This window comes from Poecilia formosa, unplaced genomic scaffold, assembly GCF_000485575.1.
Source record: "Poecilia formosa unplaced genomic scaffold, Poecilia_formosa-5.1.2 Scaffold6, whole genome shotgun sequence".
NCBI classification, from domain to species: domain Eukaryota; kingdom Metazoa; phylum Chordata; class Actinopteri; order Cyprinodontiformes; family Poeciliidae; genus Poecilia; species Poecilia formosa.
Genome location: NW_006799945.1, coordinates 5684074 through 5707809, shown reverse-complemented (window position 1 = coordinate 5707809; position 23736 = coordinate 5684074). Strand labels below are relative to the sequence as shown.

Below are 23736 nucleotides of genomic sequence, written 5' to 3'. Positions count from 1 at the left end.
TATATTAGCTGAATGCAGAGAAACTCCACTGAACCAATTTTGGGGTTAAATTCTTTTTGTAAGGGCTTTTTAGCGTTTTTTTTATAGCATGTGTTTTTCTCCTACTTCTTCATGTTTTCCAAGCTGGCTGGATGATTCGAACTAAGGCGTGTGTAATCATGGCTTCCTCTCCAGACTTTGAAGGTGGTTACACGTTGAAGATTTGTTTAACAGAATGACTTTGAACCATGTTTGATAATCACATGGCAAAATCACCAAACATAGAGCTTAAGCCAATAAAGGTATTTGGCAGTGTAGGGCAATGTGAAGGGATACACCTATTTTAGGTGTCCAAGCCTAAAATAAGGTAATTTAATATTTAAAAATGAGGCACAAAGTTTCTCATTGTTTTCTTTTTTGTTTTTTTTGTTTTTTGTGATTTTAAAAGCAGAAGAGAGACATTGTTACGGTTTTCTGGAGGTAGTTCCAGAGTTGGGAAGGAGAGTGAGAAAAGGTTCCATTCCCTATGGTGCTGAGGAGGACAGAGGGAACAGTTAGGTAGATAGAAGAGGAAGGATGGAGAAAACACAATCAGATTACCAAAAGTTAATATTTTTAAATATTGTCATAAAAATATTGAATGTATGAAAACGATAGTCAGCTGGTGCTCATGTTTGAAAAACCTGTGACAAAATTGGCACCCACTGAAGAATTAAAACCTTGCTTTAGACTGGTGCATGTAAGCGAAATGAGATAGTCAGACACTCCACTCAACCATGTTGAGTATGAGTCACTCGCTGAGCACACACATACAGCCATGTGCACACTCATACAGATGGCAAAGAGTGAGGATGTTCATACACTTGGATATTGCCCTCACTGTGTCTCCAAAGCTATGTTTCTATAGAACAGCAGAGGAGACCGAGTCCTTTGATCATAAAGGTACTTCATATAATGATTGTAAAAGAAAAAAAAAAACGTTTTCTCATAAAATATCAAGGATCTCATGATTTTGGTCTTATTCAGAGAAGGTGTTGGAATTTTATCCTGCTGTATGGGGCTTTAATAGGAAAATCATTCAAAACTCATAATGTGAGGTCAGTATTCAACTAAAATGTGTATTTTACTTTTACGTTTGTGCATACATGTGAGAAAGACAAAAATCCATTTGAGGCGGATGAGGGTTAAATTAACAGTAGGCCTTTTTTGTTTTCCTATCGAGTATGTAGATAATTTGATTACATTGAGAATTTAACTCTATAGTTCTCATTACTGCAGTCATGCCTTAAAATTTAACATTTTCTGCTTATGAACTATTTTTCACACCACCTAGGTCATTGTTAAAAAGAAATCTCTCATTATGCAATGTGCCAACATTTTGCCTGAGAATTGACATTCATTGCAGCTTCCTGCATGAATGGATGCAATTAAAGTCTTAGAAACTCTTTGCACTGAACATAATTTTCTTTAACTGTAACGCTCATCGGTTTTGCTCATATGAGTTTCCTCTTTCATTATCAAATGAAAAGATACCACTCTTGGTAGCTTATGATAATCTCTATTTAGTGGAAATGAAACTTAAAACAAAATCCTGCCTTTTAAGGAGGCTTCACATCCAGTTATTCCCAGACATCATTGTAGTGGGTTGTGTCAGAATCAGACATTTTATTATCTGGCCTTATGACAAACATTCTCAAAAATGCTGTATAAAACTTGGAGATGGACCCAGAACGCCACATGCTAGTTGACATTTTTATAATGCTAACATTATAGCTGCCTTGTGATGGACTGGCAACCGGGTGTACCATGCCTCTATCTCATTAAACTCTGGAGAATTACATTATTCTCCAGAGTTTGATGACCCTGATAGGCGTACGTGGGTACAGAAGATGGATGGACAGACAGATGGACAGATGAATATAGGGATGGCAGCAGACAGACACTAACACTAATTTAATGCTCCTTGTCAATGCTAAATTGTACACATTTAGATTAAATTATTTACAATATGCCTTCTCAAGAGGGGCATGAATGTAAAGAAAACTGTTCTAGGAGTTCAGTAAGAAAACTTTTCGAACTTCTTTGCTGTTTTTGACAATAGGACAAAGTACAGATGCACACTTAAAGATTGTGAAAAGGGAAATTGTGGATAGAAGCATCTGTGACGGGAAAACCAAAATTAATCTTTGATATTTTTGGAAACATAGATAAGAAATCCCCTGTTTTAATAGAATGTTGCATTACTATCATATAAACCACAAACCAAACAGCCAGTAGTAAAACTCTCTTGTGTGCAGACCTCTGTACTTAGAGGAAAAAGCAATGTTATGGTAGCTTAAAGCCTTGCTTCTATGCCAGTCTGCTGGTAAGTAATAGTGATTTTTAATTTAATTTTGACAGTCATAGGTAATTTGTATGAGTAATGGATACATGTGCTCCCTTTTTGGTGGATTAAACGTAAGTCCTGAATCATCTCAATGGGGTTCAGTGTGTATGCCAGGAGTATTGGTTGAATACTGTTGCGGTTGTTGAAGTAGGGATTAACCATGGTCCTGCACAAGTTGTAAAGACTCAGTCTCTCAGTTGGTCCTGGTGATATACATTCACAAGCCACTTAATTTGAAACACTAATTTTTTCTGTAATCTCAAATTATTTTGCCCATTCGCCTCTTCCTTCTGACAGGAGAAAGCCTTACTGGCTACACAACTGTTGATCTCTGGATATTCTTTTGTTTAAACTTCACTAAAGTTTAAACTTCACTTGTTCCAAGTGAAGTTTGGTTTTCCAAATTTCACTTGGAAAACCAAGTGAAGTTTGTGCAAAAAAAATCCCAAAAGATCCAAAATTCCAAAATTATTCAGTTGATCTTTAAATCCATTCCTCCACCCCCAACATTAATGTAACATATGGCAGATCTGGATGTTTATTAATGAATTATTATATTTAGATTTCTTAATGAGAGTCCTTTTCATGTATCAGTTTACATGAAAACTGTAATGTAAAATACATGCTATTCGTTTATTTGTCCTTTCAATTGAGCCAACAGGCCAAGAAAAAAAAAAAAAATCCACAGTTTCTTTTATTCCACATTGTTTGTTTTTGTACTGTCGTCAGGGCTTTCCACATATGAGAAGTCTTTATGTGCCATAAATTTAAGTAATGATGGATTCCATTTGTGACGGATATGCAGAAAATGAGTGACTTCTCTGGGCTCTACACAGACCTCTAGATGGCACAACAAGGCAGAGGCAGGATTTATTGGAAACCAGTTAGATAGAGAGCACTGGTGTGTTATTGTGAGGCTCAGCATTTCTCTAAAGCAAACCAGCTGTGAAATGTGAAGGTACATTCACAGTAGGCACGTAATTTGGAGTCAAAACCTCGCAGATTTGAAAGATGTGAAGCTGTGTCAATGGCGCTGTGATAACATGAAAGATTCATTTCAATCTGGGTATGTAGTCATATAAGTCTGAAAACTGATCCTTTGTATTTGTGTTTGTTACTGACTGTGAAAAGGTATGAATCTTACTTCAGTCCAGTTTTAGCCATCTCAGAGACTACAGACGTCATCATTTGCATTTCATAAAAGAATACAACAGAGTTTTGATAAAGAGAGAATAGGGAGTATTTTTAAACATCCCTCCGGTCTGTTTTGTGTCTGTCTGTCTTGTCTGTTTTGCAAGTGGTTCCTTGTAAAAGGCAAACTGCCAAAAAAAAAAAAAAAACCCACCAAGGTACTTCTGGATACCATCATTACCAGCTTTCCGTTCCTGTATCATATTGATTTGTCAAATCGTAGGCGACATCTTCCTATAAGCATTCATCATAAAGCTTTGCTGACCAAAACCTATTCACCAATAAACAAAATCCTACTCACCAATACCTGTAAGTCCAGGGTTTTTTTTTTAGCGAGATTTATTTAGTCACAAATTAATTACAAGCGAACACTGTGTAAAAACGGAAACAGCAACTGCCTTGTGAGAAGATTGGAGTCATTTTAGGACAGTATAGCCAGGAAGAGACGAGGAAAGAGAGAGAGCACAAAGCAAAAGAGAGATAGGGGGAACCAGACAGCAGCAGCATGGAGGGCTCCAAAGCAATGATGTCACCTCATGCTGGTACTATTGGACTCAGAAACAGATTAGCCATTTGATCTTTGCCCTTAATTTAGTTCCAGTTTGCTTCTTCCAGCTCATGCCGCAAGCTTATTGAGACACACGACATGTGGATCTTGTTCTGCTTTTCCTCTCCTGTCATATGCCTAATACCTCTACATAACTCTGCTCTTTCCACATGTCTTTTGCGATCACAATCAACGGTATCCCCCCCGCCCGCCTCCCCCCTTGTTTATGTAACAGCTCCATCATTGCTCGAGACCAAGAATACACCCCAATGCGTCGATAAGCTCTTATTCAAAGAGATTGAATTATATGGAGATAAACGGTGTCCTTGAGTATGGGTGCAGATAACAGATTGGAGTGACACAGCTGACTCTCTTTGTTTTGTTAATTAAAGATGACCTCATCGCTAAAAATGGACGCTGTGCACCTCCTCGTCACGAGCTTCGCCATCAGCAGATTGCAGATTGCAGGCAGGGGGCCAAAGGCTTTCTGCAGTCCTTATTCCTTTTTGCTTCCTTTCCCATTTCTCCTCTTTGCACGCACATTGTTAGTCTCTGCCTTCGCCACAGGTCTAGACTTCCCTGATTTATTTATTTTTTCTCCTCCCAATTTTTCAATAATTATGATAATCCCTCAGTGTTGCCAAAAGCTCACTAATGAATGTGTGCTGGAATTATGAAATTATTACTGAAGCAAGATAAGAATATTGCCTCTTTTCATTTGTCTTTTTTTTTTTATTACGGGTTTTTTTTTGTTCCTATCAGTTATAGTGAAATTGTATCTGTTTGGCACAAATTATGAGTCAGTCAAATTTGATGCTGGGATAAAATTAATTTTCATTGCATTTTAAGCATTAAATCGGTATTGATTAGTCTCATTCTGTCCAGAATCAGAGCGTAGGAGGCTTTTAAAGTGGGAGAAACAAATGCATACCCATAATAAAATGGCTTGCATTATTATAAAGACAGGATCCATAATCCAGCTGGGTTTACTGAGGGCTGTTTGTGTAATTCAATGGACACATTTTGGTGTTTGTACAAGATCTTTACCCCGACTGTTCAAAACAGACAAGGAAACAAAATGTGCAAAAAGTTTTTAAATTCATTCTACCATTACGGTTCAGAAAGAAAACCAAATCTATGTTTAGTCAGCCTACTTATAGGCTCACTATCAGGGACCATGTGATCAGGAATTGTGGCTCAAAATTGATCCAGGGAGGTATTTTTCATGCTAGTTGTATTCAGAAAAATAGTCAATTTATATTCCAGGAATTCGTCACGTGCTCTTAAACATAGACACAAAATAGATACTGATATTGTTCTATTGTTGTGCAATTTTCCTTTCCAATTATCAAAATGTTTCAAATGTCTTAAAATTGTTAAAAATCAAAATATTTTACCGTCAAATGATTCCTGTGCTGACTCTACTATAATACAAAATGTAATACGAACATTAATCCTTAACCCAAATCACAAAAACACATTGGTTCTAATGCAGCTCCCATCTCACATTACTCCAGTCTTGCTTTCTCTTCTCTGCTTTGGTTGCCAGTAAATTTTAGAATTCATTTTACGATCTTAGTTTTTACTTTTAGGGCCCTACAATGTCAAGCGTCCCGGTATATTGCTTACTTTTCTGAAACCGTATTCTTCTTCCTGTGCACCAAGGTCAACTGGTCAGAATTTGTATGTAGTCCCACACACTCGGTTTAAAACTTATGGGGATTGGGCGTTTTAGGCTGTTGCTCTAAGACTGTAGAGCTCCCTCCTGCTTTCCTTCTGTTATGCTGTCTCCACTGACTCTTTTAAAAAGCAGCTGAAGACGTTTAACTGAAAAGCTCTTAAGTAATTAACTTGGTGCTATAGTTGGCTTCCTGCTTTTGCAGTGGTCTCCAGTCCGCTGGACATTCAGCATTCTAACCAAACCAGAGTTCACCTCAATCGAACTGAGACCTGGGTTTTTAGTCAGACAAGAGTTTGCTTTCTTGATCTTCATTTGCTAATGTATTGGAGCCTTTAATTTCAGTTATGTTTTTTTTTTTTTTTTTTTTTTTTTTTTTTACATCAAAAATCAAGAAAATCAAGCAAAACCAGGTTACTGAAGGCAATATTTCCAAAGCTGAAAGTTTCATACACATTTTTTAATTGATTAAAACATTACATGCTCACATCTATCTATCTAAAACCAGAAAATGCCATTTTTGTTAAGCGTATATTCAGGCAAAATTTGAGGCTCAGTAAAAAAAAAAAAATGTTTTGTGCAGTAAAACTAGACCACACATGATTCACATCAAAATGGTGGACACAGGGGTTCATTAGTCTTTGACAAACCCTGACACCTGACCCAAAGTACTGCGGTGCGGAAAGGGCAGGGGCAACTGAGCTAAGCACGGTGTCATTTTCAGGTTGTTACACTCAAAGAGTTTTGGAGTTGTGGTGGGAACTGGGAATTGCCCAGTACATCAAATGGCATGTAGGAAAAGTGTATTATGTAGCTGATATATGTTATGAATTTTAAAATAATTCTGGCAGATAAATTTAGTTTGTTTTGTCAATTTTGTGACAGTCAGATATGTTTTATAAAACAAACATGTTTCAACACTGAATTATCATTTCATTTTTAATATTGACTCTGTACTGGTTGACTATGATGCTGCAATAAATACCACTATGTCTTGCAGTGTCATTTCAGTGTAAGTCATACAGCTTTTCACATATTGTACATCAACCAGAAACTTGTTGATATTTACATTTTGAATCAGTCCACCCACCTAAACCCTAAATGGGTTTTTAAAAACTGCAAACTAGACTTCTGGCTTTTCTTTCACTGTTGGCTTTCTGTCAACAGTGACTTTTTCCTAAAAAAAAAGAAAAAAAAAAAAAAACATTCTTAAACATTCTTTTCATTCTACTTTTTAGTAATGCACAATTACTATTATCTGGAAATAGTATGAGGAGTAATAATAATAATCAACAACAACAACTTTATTTGAAAGCGTTTTCAAATAAAGCCCTGAACATTTACAAGGAGAAATTTTAGAAAACTATGAGGCAGGGCCGTAATGGTGTTTTAAACCTTTCTAGTTAAATTTATCCAAGAGGGTACAACATGGTCTCAGCCATAGTATTCATTAAGTCATTCCTAAAGTTTGTTGTTTGAGCCCACTTGTATAAACCATGGCTAATAAATTGTTGTTTTTTATAAAGTGAGCATTCATTTTAGCAAAGTAACAATGTGTTTGTTGAAAACATTGATTATGTAATGGGCACGAGCTCCAATAAAATAACACATGATTTCCAGTTTGCTGGGAAAATCCTACATTTAGAGGGAACAAAGCAGCTGCCAGGTTTGGAATTTTATTCCCACAAGAGCCACTGCAATAATGAACCATTTGGATTTTTTTCTTATCTCTTCAAAACAGTAGATACTGGNAAAAAAAAAAAAAAAAAAAAAAAAAAAAACAGCTCACTATCAAATGCAGATGGGGTTACAGATGACTGTTTAGTGTTGTTATTGACTAAGACACACAGTCAAACTTCTATCTTTAAAGGTGGTACCTGAAGCCTGATTGGACAGAAATACTTTGCCTGGAGCATTAGGAGAGTTACTTATGCATTTCTTTTTTATTTGTTTTCCTTTTTTCCTTCAAACTACTATGTTAAATATTGATGAGAATTAGTGAATTACGACATTTGATGATTACTGAACACTGTGACAAATAAACACGACCACTTCTGTGTCCCTACTTTTTATGGATTATTTCTTGAAGGGACAGTTTGTTTATTTTTTTTTTAACCTGAGCATGCTAACTAGTTGTGTTGTATAGAGTCACCTACTTGCACTGGTGCCATTATCACAATTGTTTAGTGATATTTATTAAAACATTTTTTCACAATTATGTTTTTGTTGTTTTTTTGGTGCACAGAAGAAGTAGCTGACCTAGGACTCCCACGAGTGTTTAGAGTGATCCCAAATTAGAAAATTGGTTATGAATTTTCATTTATTGTTCTGCAAGTTTCATTAAGTCAAATTTAAGACTTTTAACCCTCTTGCGGTCTTAAGAGACAGGGTCAAATTGACTTTGCAAGTTTTTTACCTTACACGCAGTCCAGCAGTCACACCGACCCTCTGTGCCTTTGCGTTTTTGTTTTTGGGGTTTCAGTCTAACAGGATACCCTCCCCATGCTTCCCTGCTGCCCGACAATCAACCATGACATCCTCCTGAGTCTCTTGCTAAGACTGTGGGAAGATTAAGAGTTTTTGTAGACCACTATAGATCCAAATTAACACCTATATCATGCAAAAATGTAAAATAGAAATGTGTGTGTGTGTCTGTCTCTCTGTCACCGTTACTCCAGGATGAGGCCCTGGCATCATACTGGGTGACGTTTTCATCTTCTGGTCATCATATTGTTGAACCTTTCGTCAAAATGAGTACCGTGCTGTAATATTGTTAGCATTTGTACTATCAAACTGCTGAGAAACTGCTAGGTTTTGCACACACATCTTCAGTTAAAAGAAGAACTGCTTTTAAACTCTTCCACAGAGACTTTATACATCAGACCTTCTTGCTACGTCATCCTTTTCTTCTATTTCATTATACTAATGGACCATCTATGCATTTCTTTCTTGCATTTTGTAGAGAGACATATAGGGAAGGGTACCACTCTAATGTCTTACTGTCCAGAAGCCACCCCTTTATTTGTCTTGCATCTTGAGGTGCATTTAAGAAATTGAAATATAATTTGTGATGATGAACACTGCTGAGGACAAGACATGATAAAGCAAATGTTGATTTAAAGAAACACATCACGCAATTTCTTTCCTGCTACTTCATTTCATACAGGGACTGATAAAAATCCCTAACCAGAAATGTAGAGCTGCCTCCATTAAATATGGTCTAACATAACTTGCTATTTTGAGGAATACAGTGTGCATGAAATTTTGTTTTTGTTTTGTTGTTGTTGTTGTTGTTGTTGTTTTAATGTGGATGCAAAGGAAAAATGTTTTGTATTACTAGTATATTTCCAGTCTTATGCCTCACAATCTTTTGGTCCACTGTTTCTTCTTCCCGACGGCCAACACACAGGTCAGTGACAGACTCTCCCTGACTTTATGGCAGAGATTCCTGAGCCCTTTGGAAGAACAGTGTCATGGCTGTTCTTGCTTCATAATTAGCGCCAAAAACTCGTGAATGGCGGAGTAGTTTCTGAGGAGGAGGTTCCCAACGTACTCTAAATAAAAAGCACTTGAAGAGAGTTTTCTGGTTTCAAAAAGAGCATTTCCTTGACTTATAAAAATAACTGAAATATCCTCCGAGTTGTCTTCATGCAAAGAATTCAAAAATAAATGTTAATTTTGTGGTTTAAAAACTGTTTCACTCCTCAGTCCTTCACTGCAAACAATAAGCTCAACCACAGCAGCTGCTTCTGCCTGCTAATCACAGCAGGAGGCTGACCTAATAAGGAGGAGGCCCAAAGCAAAAACAATATACAAAGAAATATCTACCATTAGCAGCACTTTGGATTTGTAACAATCATTTAACAAATAATAAATTAATCTAATAGTTTTGTATTAGACTAAAAATCTAATACAAAACTTGTAATTCTAATAGTTTAACATTAGGTATTAACCTAATGCATATAAAACTATTAATCTAATAGTTTGGATTAATATAGTACTAATCTAGATTAAACATTGAATCAGACTAGCATTTTAATGTTTCAAGTTAGTACAACCAAATTAGTTCAGTTTAATCAAATGTCAGAATGAAAAAATGATGTTAACAATGATGTTGAAAATTGATGTTAACAAAATAATTTTTTTACATTTTTCCTTTTCACATTTTTTGAGAATATTCACATGAGTACAAATACCAATACTGATCTACCCTTAAATTGAATCAAGTCAAAATAATGTTGATTTTATTTTTTATTTTTTGTTGCAGCTTTTTGATCTTTTGATAGGTTAACTCACAACATTTGAGTTAAATGGTCACATCTTTGAATGCATTCTAAGGAAACTTATCAAACACACTACTTCCTTGTGTGACTTGATGGGAAAACCAAAGGAGTCAGGAAGAATATTTTGGAGAATTGTGCACCGCAAGTCTGGTTCATCCTTGTGAACCACTTGCAGATGCCTAAAAGGCATCACGTTCGTTTGTGCAAGCAATTTTATGCGAGTATAAACATCAAGGGAATGTTGTTCAGTCGCACTGATCAGAAAGGAATGCGTGTGACAAAAGCAGGAGACCTTACCGAGATCCTGGCTAAACCTGTTTCAAGAGTGTCCTTATATGGTACTCGAGGTTTGTAAACTAAAACAAACTATGTTCTGCCACTGAGGGAGTATGCCACTCAGGGAGCAGGAACCCATTACCAAAATAACATAACATTTCTGATTGCAGTTTACAAACGCACTCGGCAACAAACTCAAACTGGCCATAACAACCTTTCGCAAAAGGGGGAAGCTTTCAAGCCTGAGAAGACCGTCCCAGCTATAAAGTATGAGAGTGGCGCCGTCATATTGTGTGGGTATTTGGCTTCCGGAAGAACCATGTAAATTCTTTACAGTTTAGAAGGCATCAGCAGGAGACGACTTTAGGGGGAAATTTGGAAGACACGTGCTATCGCTTGGGCCCAAATGGGTCTTCAGGAGGGACAATGACTGTAAGTGTACCTCAGAGCTACTGTTGTCAAAGTCTCTTGCTGAAAGCAAAAGCACTGGTGTGACTTTGACCAGTTCTTCACCAGTCATCCTCTCTTTCCTCTTAATCTTGTATGTATAAAATTAAAATCATTTTGTCAACCCTATCTGACCTAAGACAGGAAAGGTCCGATCTGTTTCAGCGTCAGGCAATGAGAAAACTGTTATAGGTCTATTTTATGCAGATTTGTAAATATTCTTCAACTGACTGTCCTTAAACCTATCATAATGTAGTACATTTTTTCAGTTCACCTTATTACTTTTGTTTATTCTGTCATATTTTCTTAATTACTCTCGTAGTTTACTTTGTCTCAAAATCGCGTTGCTTGTTTGTGAGACATGGTTTTTGCCAGAATGTGTAATTTGTCTGTGACCACTATTAAATCTTAATTGTCTTCCATTGTCAGAAATTCAATTCACTGTTAAGCACTTAATAAATGCCCACTAAGGTAATGGTCTCTAAGATATTATGTGCTTAACTACGTGATGAAAACTTTGTACTGCTTCTAAATTTTATTTGGTTACCATCCTGTACTCTTTAAACTGGTTTAAGCTGTGGTACATGAGAGCATTATGAAGCACACTTCATTTACAAAGCTACATTAATATGACCAACAACTAGCCCTTTACATGACTTCAAAAATAAATGGTCACTTATATGTAACTCAGTAGATCTAGTACTTTGCACATTTTTTATTTTTTATTTTTTTTATTGTTGCCATACCGCTTATTCTACCTGAACATTTGAGTTTTTTTTTTTTGCTTGTTCTTATGCTATGGTGACTTACTCCTCCTACATGTCAGTGAATGCACATATCTGCACAAAGTTTACTATGTATGTTGGCAAGAGAGCGAGAAAGGGGCAGAAAGGCGGTGTTGTGCGGACGCAGTGCGGGGAGTGGAGGAGTGAGTGCTGACAGTTTAACAGAGGAGGCCATCGCAGGTTTGGCAGCCCACAGGAAATATAAAGCTTGTGATTTGTTCGTTAATAAAAAGCTTATGTTTTGTTTGTTTAAAAACAGTGCTATTACCTTCACTAAAAGACGGTTGAGTCAGGAAAGGAGGCATAGTAAAACAAAGGGTATTTTGACTGCAAACTGTCAATGCTGTAGGCAGTTACTTATATATGATGGGTTAGAGTATTTATACAAAAACATAAACACAACACTTTTTTTTTTTGCTTCCACTTTGTCATGAACTCAACTGAAACATACAAACTTTTTTCTAGACAGTATTTCTCTCAAAAAATGTGTTAGTAAACACTTCTCCTCTACTGAGATAATCCATCACCTCACAAGTAAAGCATGTCAAGATGCTACCTTATGTGCCTCAGGCAGATCAAAATAAAAGGCCACTCTTAAATGTGCAGTTTAGTCACACAGTCTGAGAATTCATGACAAAATGGGAGAAAAAAGTGTTGTGTTTATATTTATGTTCAGTCTATTTTGCAGGAAGACTGATGAAGCACCTGCTGCTGGATTTGTACATAATCTGAACAGAACTGAGGTAATGACTTCAGTGAAGAAAATGGACCTCACTAACAGAGTTTTTTTTTTTTCTCTCTCTCTCTTGTGCAACTTTACCTCAGATTTCCCCTTTGAGGAAAAAAAAACCACCCCTGAACCCAATAACCTATAGAGTTAGCGCATACACTTACAAAAACACACATATTCAGACACACACACACACACACACATAAGTTAACATCTATGGCAAAGACACACAGCCTGGATTTAGTAGCTAAACTGAAATGATATGTTTGTGATAACAATTTTCCTGGGCGAGCCTGTAACTTTGCAGAAAATCCCACACACACCTTGGTGTGAACATGGAGCTGAAAACAACATACCTTTATGTGTGAAATGTTTCATACATTAGGATTTCTCATTAAGTGTGCAGTTTGTTAAAAATAGATGTTCACATTTTGATCTCTAACGTTTTTGTTTCTCTGTACTGGCAACGTACCAAAAACAATAACATTGTTTTGAAAATCTATGTCAATATAATAACCTCAATCCATCTGGTCTGGGAAAGGTTTGTCCTGTTTTGTTTTGTTTTGTTGGTTTTTTTTTTACATCCATCTTCCAGCTATTTGAGAGATTTCATGTTCATATTTCATCTAGTATGCTGAGTAATAATCTTCTAAACATATGAACCCGATGTCGTTGGGGGAGTTTTAGTTTTAGCCAATGGTTTGGGGAGAGAAAAAATGCTAACTGTTGTTTTTTAATTTATATTATTTGTTTATATTAGTTGAAACTTTCAGTATGGTATAATAATGGTGTTAAATGTCTATACATCCAAATGTGTTAGAAAAACACACAGACTGTCATGGGGTGTTGAAGTGTTATGTTTTTTTACTCCCCCCCTGCCACCTAATGTATTCCATGCTGGGTTTGGGAGGAAGAATCTTCCCTCCCATGCCCACCACACCCCTGCTTTCTCGTGTTTAGTTATGCGCTGAAGTTCTTGAAAAGGGTATTCCTTGTTTTTGTAGCAAATTTAGGCCAGTCTAGGTCAGAAGCTGTTGATTTTTCTGGGCCAACACAGCCGTTTGAGAAATCTTATATGACATTGGTCTTTAAAATAAACATGACTGGACTCTGTTTGTGACTACGGCGTAGTAACAAAGCCTGAGTTTGTTTGAATCAGAGCGGTTTCCTCTGTACACTGTCTGTCAGTCCAACTCGTCACATTCCTGTGATTTGCTATTATTTGTTCTTTATTCTGCTTATTTTAGCTTCAGCTGGCATTTGTCATGAGGTTTTTATCGCAATGTAAGCTGCAGAACACAAAATAGCTTTTACCGTAATAGAATTTCAAGAGGCTTAATTTTTGCCAGCTGTGAGTTGTTTTGGCTTTGGTATCTACAGAAATGTTGACGGACCACAGGCCTGCCCTTGTGGAACCCCTTTAGCGGGTAAAACTTTAAATGCTGTACTTCTGGGTGGGTCGAAAACATTATTCTAGAGTTAATGAATAGAACTTTGATTATCATTAGCAAATTCCTGTACGCACGTGCTTATAAGCAGCCAGTTTGGGTGCAGTCAAATTTTAAAGTCCTCAGTGGAAGTGAGCAAACAACCACAAATGCAGCCTTACGTGTTGGCCAGTATCTGTGCCAGTGACTTGTAAAAAAACACTTACAGTTCAGCGGTGGAATTGTTTTTGCATGTGTGAGCACATTCAATTCATCATCCTGGTTTGCTCTACATTCAAGCTACCCCTCTCATTTCTCATGGCTTGTGATCATAAATAAGAACAGTTGCGTTCATCTGATCAATGCTGGCTGAAACGCAGGGTTGTTTTAGGTGATTATTGAACGAATACTTCCGTGAAATAACAAATGGTACCAGATTTTCTAGTAGTTTGTCCTACTTTGCTCAATGTGAGAAACTCTTAAGTTTCACTTTTCCTTATGATTTGGTGTAAAGTATTTCAAAACAATAGGACAGGCTGAAGATGTTTGAAATGCTTTATTTAGATACGAGTTGCTTGTTCCACTTATTGTCTTTTCAGTTCCTCACATTGGTACAAGCCAGCCTCGCATGTTATGATGAAACGTGGCTTTACGTACAGTAGTCCTCAAAAGTTTACACACCGTGTTAAAGTCCTTGCTTTTAGATGTAAAAAGAAGACTATAAGGTATTATTTATCCCATACATTTCCACTGAAAATCAAATAATTTTTTTTATAAGGAAAATAATGATCCTGCAACAACCTAAGTGCGCACACTTTTCAACTAATATCTTGTGGACGCACCTTCTGATTTAATTACAACCTTCAGTCTTCTTTTGCAGGAATCTATCTGCATCTTACATATTTAATTGACAATATTTGCCTAATCTGCCTTGCAATTAGCCTGATCATGGTCTTCCTGTGCAATTCCCTCAAAAAAAGGTCTTATATAATAAAACCTATTGCATAGTTTCTTTTTGAAGTAAAAATGCATTCTGAACAATATCCATTTTTGTTCAATACCAAGCCACCTCACAGACAAGACATAAACATTTGATGACTAAAGCTCATATCGCGGCTTCCAAGCCTTTACCATATCCAACTTTATAATAAAATAAAGTGTGCATTCTGCTATACAAGCAGATGGAAGGCCAGAATAGCCACTATATAATCTTCTCTTAGACCCATCATTGGAAAAGGAAAAGACGTCACATAAGTGGTGAGACCGTAACTGAAATACACAAAAACTGTTTGCCAGCTAGAGAAAGCACTATCTTCTTATTAGGATGATCGATCAGAACAATCCAGCTTTATTGTGCCATATATCATTGATGAGATGAATGTGCAACAGAGAAAATAAATTACAAGCAGTCATCTGCTGATTAATGCACATCCTGACCTGCAACACTTTCATTGTTTGTCACTGTCTGCATCATCCATATTAGAGTAGTTATCTTGACTACTTACCTTCCGGATCTTTGCAAGCCCATTGAAATAGTGCAGACTAATACAGGGTTTCAATAGAGTGCTGTCTGGGACAGGGACTGTGTGTATCTGCATTATAATAGCCATTAACATTACCAGTCAGTACGTAGAAAATTACCTTTAAAGATGCATTTTTTTTCTGAAAACAAAGTTCAAAATTTCTCCCATATTCTTTCATTTCATTCAACTGCATTACAAAAAACGACAATAAAAACAGACAGCAACTCCAGGACAAAATTTTCATTTTTTTTATTTATTTTTATTTTTTTGCTATGCGGTTGAATGAACATGGGAAAATATTTTAACTTCGACAAAAAATTTAAAATCAAGGAGGGTCCTGATTTGGAGAGCTATACGTTTAACAAATGGAGATGTCATGTTAAATTGTGAAAATACCTGTAACATTTTTCTAATCTGTAACACTCATTTTAAATATATTTTGTTTTTAAGTCTTTAGTCTTGCCCTTCCCTAACTCCATTAGCTATTGCACCTGCACCCCCATTCTTGGTCACTCAGATCAGCTGACCAGCTGCTTATGGAGGTGCCAAGGACATGGCAAAAGCTCAGGGGAGATCAGGCTTTTGCCACTGCAGCTCTTGAATTATGGAACACTTTCCCATTGCAATTTATAAAAGTCTCTTCACTAGCCATTTGTAAATCTGCTCTTAAGGCACCCCTTTCCTCTATGGTTTTTGACCTAGTATAAATTATTAATTTTATTTAGATTTTTTTTCTTGTTTGTAATATTTTCTTGTTTAAACTTTTTTTATTATTATTTTGTTTATGTGTTGATCAATTGACTTATTTTACATTCTACTATTTTTGTCGTACAAAAATTTGAATATAAAACTCTAATATGCTGAACAGAATGCACTTTTTTGGTCAGCATAAGTACTGAACAAAAAGTACATCAAAAAAGTACTTTTTGTTCAGTACTTTAGTTTGTACCTGCTGTTTTTAAAGTGCTTTATAAATAAAGTTTGCTTGACTTGGTTTGATTTGGCTTGCAATAAATATTGGCTCTCTCATCACTAGATGCTTTTAGCATCACTTCCACTGTAATTGAGTTCTCTGTAGAGCTTTTCACAATGCAGTTCCTCAGGAAAGTCTTGGTCCCCTATAAGCCATCTAAACTTTTTGAGTCAACTACTCTAGTCAGTCACATTATTGCAGAAGCAGTGACCGTCAACTTTATACCTACTTAACAAATCATCTCTGTAACTACCTAAGTCAGCGAGTAGAAAGCATAACAGCAGCAGATTTCAGCTCTCCATACCTTAGAAAATTCACAAAGACAAGAAGGCATTTCAGACCTGGCTTTAATATGTCTTCGCCAATAGTCAAACTTTGTCAGATGTTATTGGTTAAATGCTTATTTGCCATATTTTCAGTTAAAGATTGACAGTACTCCCTATTTAGTGATGTACTGTTAGAGGTGTACATAATCCAGTGATGGCATCTGTTGACATTGAATTAAAACTGAAATATTTTTTGCAATACAAATACTTTGGTTCTAAGAATTGTATCTTTTTTAAGTAACCCAACAGACATTATTTCTTCATTGATGCAGACAGAGTGTCAGCATAGTGTGGCACTAGGTTGAACAACATTACCATGATATTTGGATAGCACTCAGATAAATTTCGTAGCAGTGACATATATGCAGTACATATGGCATTTCCAAGTAGTAATGCTTATGTAAAACAGAATAATAAAACAAACATAAAAAACCCAAGCAACTCGGAAACAATTTGAGATCACATTTTGAATGCTACAGTAAAAAAATATATATGGAAAGTTGATGCTGGAACACTGTTTACCTGTAGCTGCATATCTTCATATACCAGACCAGGCAGCAACGGTATCGCAGTCACATTGTATTCAGATATACTCTATCTATGTATTCAGAAGGTGAACTGATACTAAATTTAGCGTGGCACCAAAATCCCATGTCTTACATATACATCTTATTTTAGAGTTGTGAAAAGTTTAAAATCCATCTAAGTAAATCCACCGTCTGAAAAAGGTGGGTTCTTTGAAAGAGTAACCCCGCCACAGCGTTGGAAGGTGTTCAGGGGCAACTTCCTATATACAAAGCTCTTTCTGTAAAAAGGTCAACTCATTCATTTGTGTAACTCTTTTTCCCTTCCTTTTGCAACCTTTTCTTACCATCCCCTTGCGCCCCACCAGCCAGACTTACTCCCTGTGTTTATAAGTTGGCCCATGTATCATAAGCTAAAACGAAGCTGCCCTTTACCTCATGTAGAAATAGCTGGAAATCCAACCATTTGAGTTCTTTTAAACTACTTTGACAGGTCTCTCTTTTTTCCACCAGTCCTGCGAGTACTGGAAACTGCTGTTGTGAGTCTGTGTCTGAATGAACAACTGTTCGTTGCTTGCCTTTCCTGTAAGCTGACAAGAAAAATATTTCACAGCTTACACAGCACTGTTTTGTGAGACACCAGTGTGCTTGGTGGGATGTCATTGTAACAGTGCAGTGCATGTGTCTGAAAGGAAAGAAATCTTTTTGTTTTCTTTTTTTCTTTTTCAGGATCTATAATGTTATGTGCAGGGGTTTCATGTCATGTTTAATTTAGCCTTGAGTTTGCTGCTGCTTATATACCTCCCACAGGACCAAGCTGAGACAAAGCATACAAAAACAGAGGGAAATGGTACAATTAATATGAAGGAAACAGCTACTAGACTAAACATAAAATAACTCTAGTGTCTGCTACTTGTTTGTTTCTAAGTACTAAAATCTGCTGTGCTCATTAAAACTAAGTTACTTTTGAAAACTGATTAAGCAACATGGGGAAAGTCAATGAGCTTATTTGTACATTTTTGAAACCGTGTTCATACTTCATTTAAAAGATTCTTTCTCATCCTATTTCTCTACCAGGTGAGGTTCTGAGCTTGATGGATGATGTATTCTCTGGTTTGAGCTCATCTTGTGTTGTTGCGGGGAAAAGGACCGGAGATCACCCCCAGTCTGTGGTGTATTCGGTTGTCTTCAAGTGCCTGGAACCTGACAGTCTCTACAGGTATGTCTATACATGCCATTAGGCTATGACAAATAACGCAGACCCATTCAGCTACAATGATTATCCCCCAGGTTTGTGCCAGGTTGCAGAAAAGTGAAGCAAAAAAAAAACAAAAAAAAAACCACAAAACATTTTAAGTAAGGAAGAGGAAGCAAGAAAACATGGAATGGAAAAACATATTGTTTACATCCAGTGACATCTATTAATCAGTTGAATTATTTGTTATTCAACTGCACTATAACAACTTAATGTCTTAAAGCATATACTGTATAAGCCCTGGCTGAAGAGGAACCCTCTGTAAACTGACTCTAGGTGTTCATAAATCACAGGTTTGGCCGGGCATAAATTACACATTTGAAAGCTTTCTTTAATTAAGCAAAATCAGAGGAGGGGAGTTGAATTTTAATTCTCTGGCATCTCATTATTAACTTTAAAAGGTAGAAACAATAGTACAAAAAAATATTGTGACTTTAATCCAAAACCTTCAAAAATATTGGTATGCATCAAGGCTTACAAAAGCTAGATTTTTACACGAACTGGCTAAAGAGACTCTTTCTCTGCCATCAGTGTCTGGCCTTAAACAGGACCAGCCCTTTTTCTTGTACAACTGTTAGGATTTTAAAACCGTTTTCTCCTTCAAATAGTTAGCCTGAATAGTTAGGTAACTATTTGGTAGAGCTGGATTTTCAACTATATGACTTGCCTTGAATGCCTCAGAGGTGGGTCTGTGACTGACTGGAAACAGTCCAGGTGTACTCTACTTCTTGACTACTGACCACTGGAGATAAGCATCACCAGCAGCCCTAAAACCCCAAACAAGATTAGACAGGTACAGAATATGCGTGGATTATTTTGTGCCAATATTGCCAAGCTCACCTAAGCAGGCAAAAGGAAGAACCACTAACACCACGTTCTTCCCTGGTTGTCTACTTTTCCTTTCGCAAATGTTATTTTGTTTCAAAAGAGTGAATTTCCTTACCTTCTCCTGACCAACAGCTGGGTTGAGTTAAGCCGGAAAGCATACTTAGCCTGAACGTGGTCGATGCTTCCGTTCTTTTATGTTCTCTTTAGTCAGAGGTTTTAGTGAATACAGAAGGGTCCTTGTTAAATGGCAGCGTTAATTACATTCAAAAAACAAACTAACCGCATCATGTAATGCCTTCATAACGTGCTGCAGTGATATTACAGAGGCACACATCAAATATTTACAACTTGAGCGTAACAGAGTAAGTCTTGCGTAGTTGGACATACGGAGAGGTGGAAAGAAAAGAATGTGAATTAGATTTAGATATTTTGGTTTCATATTTACTTCACTGAAACTACATGAATATTCTTTTGGCACGCCAAACTACAACAGCGTTTTGCGGTATGAAAAAAGTTTTCTTTAATCGTTATTTGATTTCATATCACTTAGACTCAGACTAACATAATGGATCTGACTCTTAAAGGACAAAAGTGTTAGAGAGTTAGCCATCCCTCAGAGAGCAAGTAGACCGCTGCTCCCCCTCCCCACCTACATTATTGATGCTGTTTCTGTAAATGTTTTGCTATTGCTGTGCTTGGGGTTCCACTCATGCATGTTTCACTAGTGTTGTGAGGTTTACGTGTGTTATCATATGTTGTGAAGCAGTGTATGATATGAGGCTTCGGCTGCATTGCCATCTACATTGCCCCAAACATGAGCTACTTTCTGCTGTGACCGCAGTTTAGCCTTCTGTCAAAAAAACTGCTCGAGAAAAGTCTGTGGCAGTGAAGCATCTTTAAATCCAGCTCATGAAAATCCCACATTAAAACCATGGTAATGCATCCTTTTATTTTTTTTACTGTGCTTGGCCCTGACTCTGTCTCTTTACTCACCATAATTGTATGCATGTAAAATCTGTCCATTGTGTTTCTGGCATAAGCTTGGTGAAGTTGGCTAAAATGTTTAGAGCTGCTACTGTTTTTTAATTTCTTTCTCATGTTGAGCTCTGGCGAATTATGAAATAAATAAAGATGACAGTCCATCAGCTGCAGTAATTTGAAAAAGACTGTAATCAGCAAATATCTAGAACGGTGTCTGTTTTAAGAGCCCTGTGCAGTATGATGTACTTTAGACAGCACCACAAAGCTCAAGAATTATCATAAGGCTGATACAGCAAGTTTATAAATCACTGTCAACAAGAATTAAGAGTACAATGTAGTAATCATTTTCATCTTTATATTCATCATACAAGGATATGGTACTTAGGAGGGTCAATGCAGACTTTTGGTCGGGCTCTGATTTGCCTTTCTCTTGAGTACTATTTGTCCCCACTATGTTCTGAAATTAAGCTGAAGTACCAACAACTATGAGGGAAGCAGACAAGACCCAGATGTTGTTGTGGCTGTCACTGGACACATGAAACACAATTGCATCTCAGCTTTGCTTGTCTTCTCAGGTTTTGTTTCACAGTGTCTTGGTGCATTATAGCCTTGGTTTGTTTTGAAACAGTTTCAATGTCTTTACGCAAGAAACAGCCACAACTGAAATCTTTAGGAAACCATAATCATGTACACTTGAGCTCATTCTGTTCCCCTAACAAGCACCGCAATGAAAATCACGACTTTGGTGTAGCAAAGGACCTTCTGCTGGAAAGTGTAAAGCAGAGACACGAGTTACGCCAGTCCTCTTTGATTTACTATGTGTCTATAAACTTTTTTTTTTCTAAATAGTATCCATTCCAACCGTTTTAACTACTTTTTTTTCTGTTTTTAGTTGCTTTAATTTAACATTTTTGACATCCATCCCAAAATATTTTTACGGTATGAGCCATTATCCTAGGTGTCATTTCAGTGTCTTTCTGATTGCATTCTAATTCCCCCCACCAACACCATCAACACCTCCACCCACCATTATCTCACTCTCTCTCTCTCACGCATCACCGTCTCTTTTCCATTCATAAAACATCCATCTTCATGAACATTTTGGCTACCTCTTTTAGTGTTGGCAGACACTAATTTGACATCTTTCCTAATCTCTCTCTTGATCACATCTCTCTCCTCATTCCCCTTTGATGAATCCCAATAATTCTGCTCCTTCCTGGTACATAGTTGAACTTATAATGCCAATAGCAAACATATTGATTAATTTGGCACATATTGCTCCTTCCACTTTCAGGCTTTTTAGCCTTTTTTCATCACAGATTTTCTGCCCCCTATTGCACTTTTGTGGTTTGTCAATCACTACTCGTGTCTCTCTAACTCCGGTCAGCAAAATTTGATCACTTTGGTGGAACGGGAGAGGGGGCAGGACAAGGAGGGTTCAGAGATGTTATTGGATTAGTCAAATGCCCTTCAAGAAAATGAACCAACAGGACGATGCGGTTGACAACAATTATTTCTAATATACTTTTTTGTTGAAATTATGACAGCCCCAGGCCGGCCAAGAGATGAGAATTGACTCCCTGAGCATGGCCTGTTGTGCCGATGGGTAGTCCACACTAGGTATATGGTTTACTCTAGTCTGTTCTCAGTCCATTTTGTTTTTACATAACATGCTTCTTAGATTATGATTATTTTCTTCTAAAACAATTTGAAGTTCTATTTTGTCTCCAACATCTTGCATCCACATCTATTCTATAACCAGGTTTGACACAAGGTTGGAATCACCATCATGTTGTAACACTGCGACGTTTTCATCTTTCAACTATCTAGATAAATAGTCGTCAAACTTTTTTTATATATATCATAAATAACACCTCAGTAAATACTGAGGTTTCCATATTACACCATATTTATAGACTTTAGAACACTAACACAACAGCACTCAAACATTTCTAATTTGTTGTGTTTTTCTTCACAGAGAACCAAACAAGAAAGCAGTTTATTCTTATCCTGCAGAACTACATGCTTGGTTTAAGGGTATGATTTAGTTTAGCATTCCATTGACAAAAATGCATTGGAACCAACCCTGACCTCAAAATCTAATATGGCTGTGTAAACTGTACTGACCACAGCAATAAACATTTTATTTGCACTCATTAAGCCTTTCTCACACAGAATTCTTTGCAACCTCTGTTAGTGAACTTTCCACTATTGTTACGTACATAATTTGCACATAAACTCATTATTACTTTATAACGCTAATAGGGCCAAGCTTTAAACAAAGCACAGCAGTTACCATATACTTCTAGTTTCTCTGCCTGCAAAAGGAACATAAGTCAGGTTTGATCTCATTCCCAGATGCACGGTGGTATCTTCCAATTAAATAAGTAGCCAACTGCACTTGTTTTTAGCTGTTGTAAATTTCATTTGATCATTGGAGTTCCTGAAATATTCTCCATTCTCCATTTCCCTTTGACGTGAATACGTTTTTACTTAACAACATATCTTTTTTTTTTTTTTTTTTTTTTTATTGGATCTGGATTATTACGTACATCAGTTAAACAACCTTATATTAAACTTATAAATGGTCAACACCACAACTTTTTCCAAGTACCACCGAAAGCGAGTTTAGTACCACTGATGGTACACGTACCATTGTTTGAGATCAATGGACCTCAGAGTGACATAAAGTTAAGGAATTTGGTGGTACTCTTCCATCTTTGTTTTCCATCCAGGCTGAGCAAAGCTCACTGTCAACGTAATGCTACCACCACCATGCTTGACAGTTAGCGCAATATTGTTGAGTTTGGACTACCATAACTGATGCACACGTAGTTCCCTGTCTATGTATTTGGATAGCTCAGTCTTTGTCTTATCTGTCAATGTCAGCTTTAAATCACTTGGAAAAACATTTCCTGGATTAAATTGCTAATGTCCCAGCAAGATCTAGAGAAACTCACGCATGCATTCATCTTTAGTCGCATTGATTACTACAATAGGGTCTTCACAGGTCTGTCTAAAAAAACAGTAAGACAGTTGCATTTGATCTAGAACACTCCTGCTCTTGTTCTCAGTAAAACCCTAGAAGATAGAGCACATCACCCCAATTCTAAAGTCCTTCCACTGGCTTCCTGTAGCTCAGAGAATAGACTTTAAAATACTTCTGTTAATTTATAAATCACTGAATGGTTCAGCACCAAAATACGTTAAAGTTTTGCTGTTGTTGTACCAACCTTCTGGACCATTCAGGTCTCCTGGTTCCGGTCTGCTCTGCATCCCCAGAACCAGAACCAAACATAAAGCGAATGACATTCAGCTTCTGTGCACCTCAAAACTGGAACAAACTTCAAGAAAATTGCAAAACAGCTGAAACACAGACTTCCTTTAAATCAAGGCTAAAATCCCACGTGCTTAGACTTGCTTTTAAACCATAATAAATAGAACATTGACCATATATTTGATGCGTATCAAATATTTTGATCGTGGCTCTTGACAAAATGTAATATCTGTTATTAGTTTTTACAACTGTTGAATATATGATGTGTTTATTAAGTTATTTTCTTTATGTTTTCACAATGTAAAACACTTTGAACTCCC

General features: G+C 36.8%; 2 protein-coding genes across 4 annotated transcripts in view; one reads left to right on the top strand and one right to left on the bottom strand.

Moving 5' to 3' along the window:
* trim32 (tripartite motif containing 32) overlaps nucleotides 1-2694 on the bottom strand; it is a 24737-nt gene extending 22043 nt beyond the window's left edge. Inside the window, exon 1 of the mRNA XM_016680506.1 lies at nucleotides 2688-2694. The gene's annotated coding sequence lies outside the window, so the exon portion shown is untranslated. The remainder of the gene's footprint in view (nucleotides 1-2687) is intronic.
* Nucleotides 1-23736, top strand: part of astn2 (astrotactin 2) — a 286714-nt gene that overhangs the window by 252284 nt on the left and 10694 nt on the right. For all 3 annotated transcript variants that reach the window (XM_007569613.2, XM_007569604.2, XM_016680498.1), the window contains one exon: nucleotides 18153-18294. In XM_007569613.2, coding sequence (XP_007569675.1) covers nucleotides 18153-18294 — 142 coding nt within the window. The remainder of the gene's footprint in view (nucleotides 1-18152; nucleotides 18295-23736) is intronic.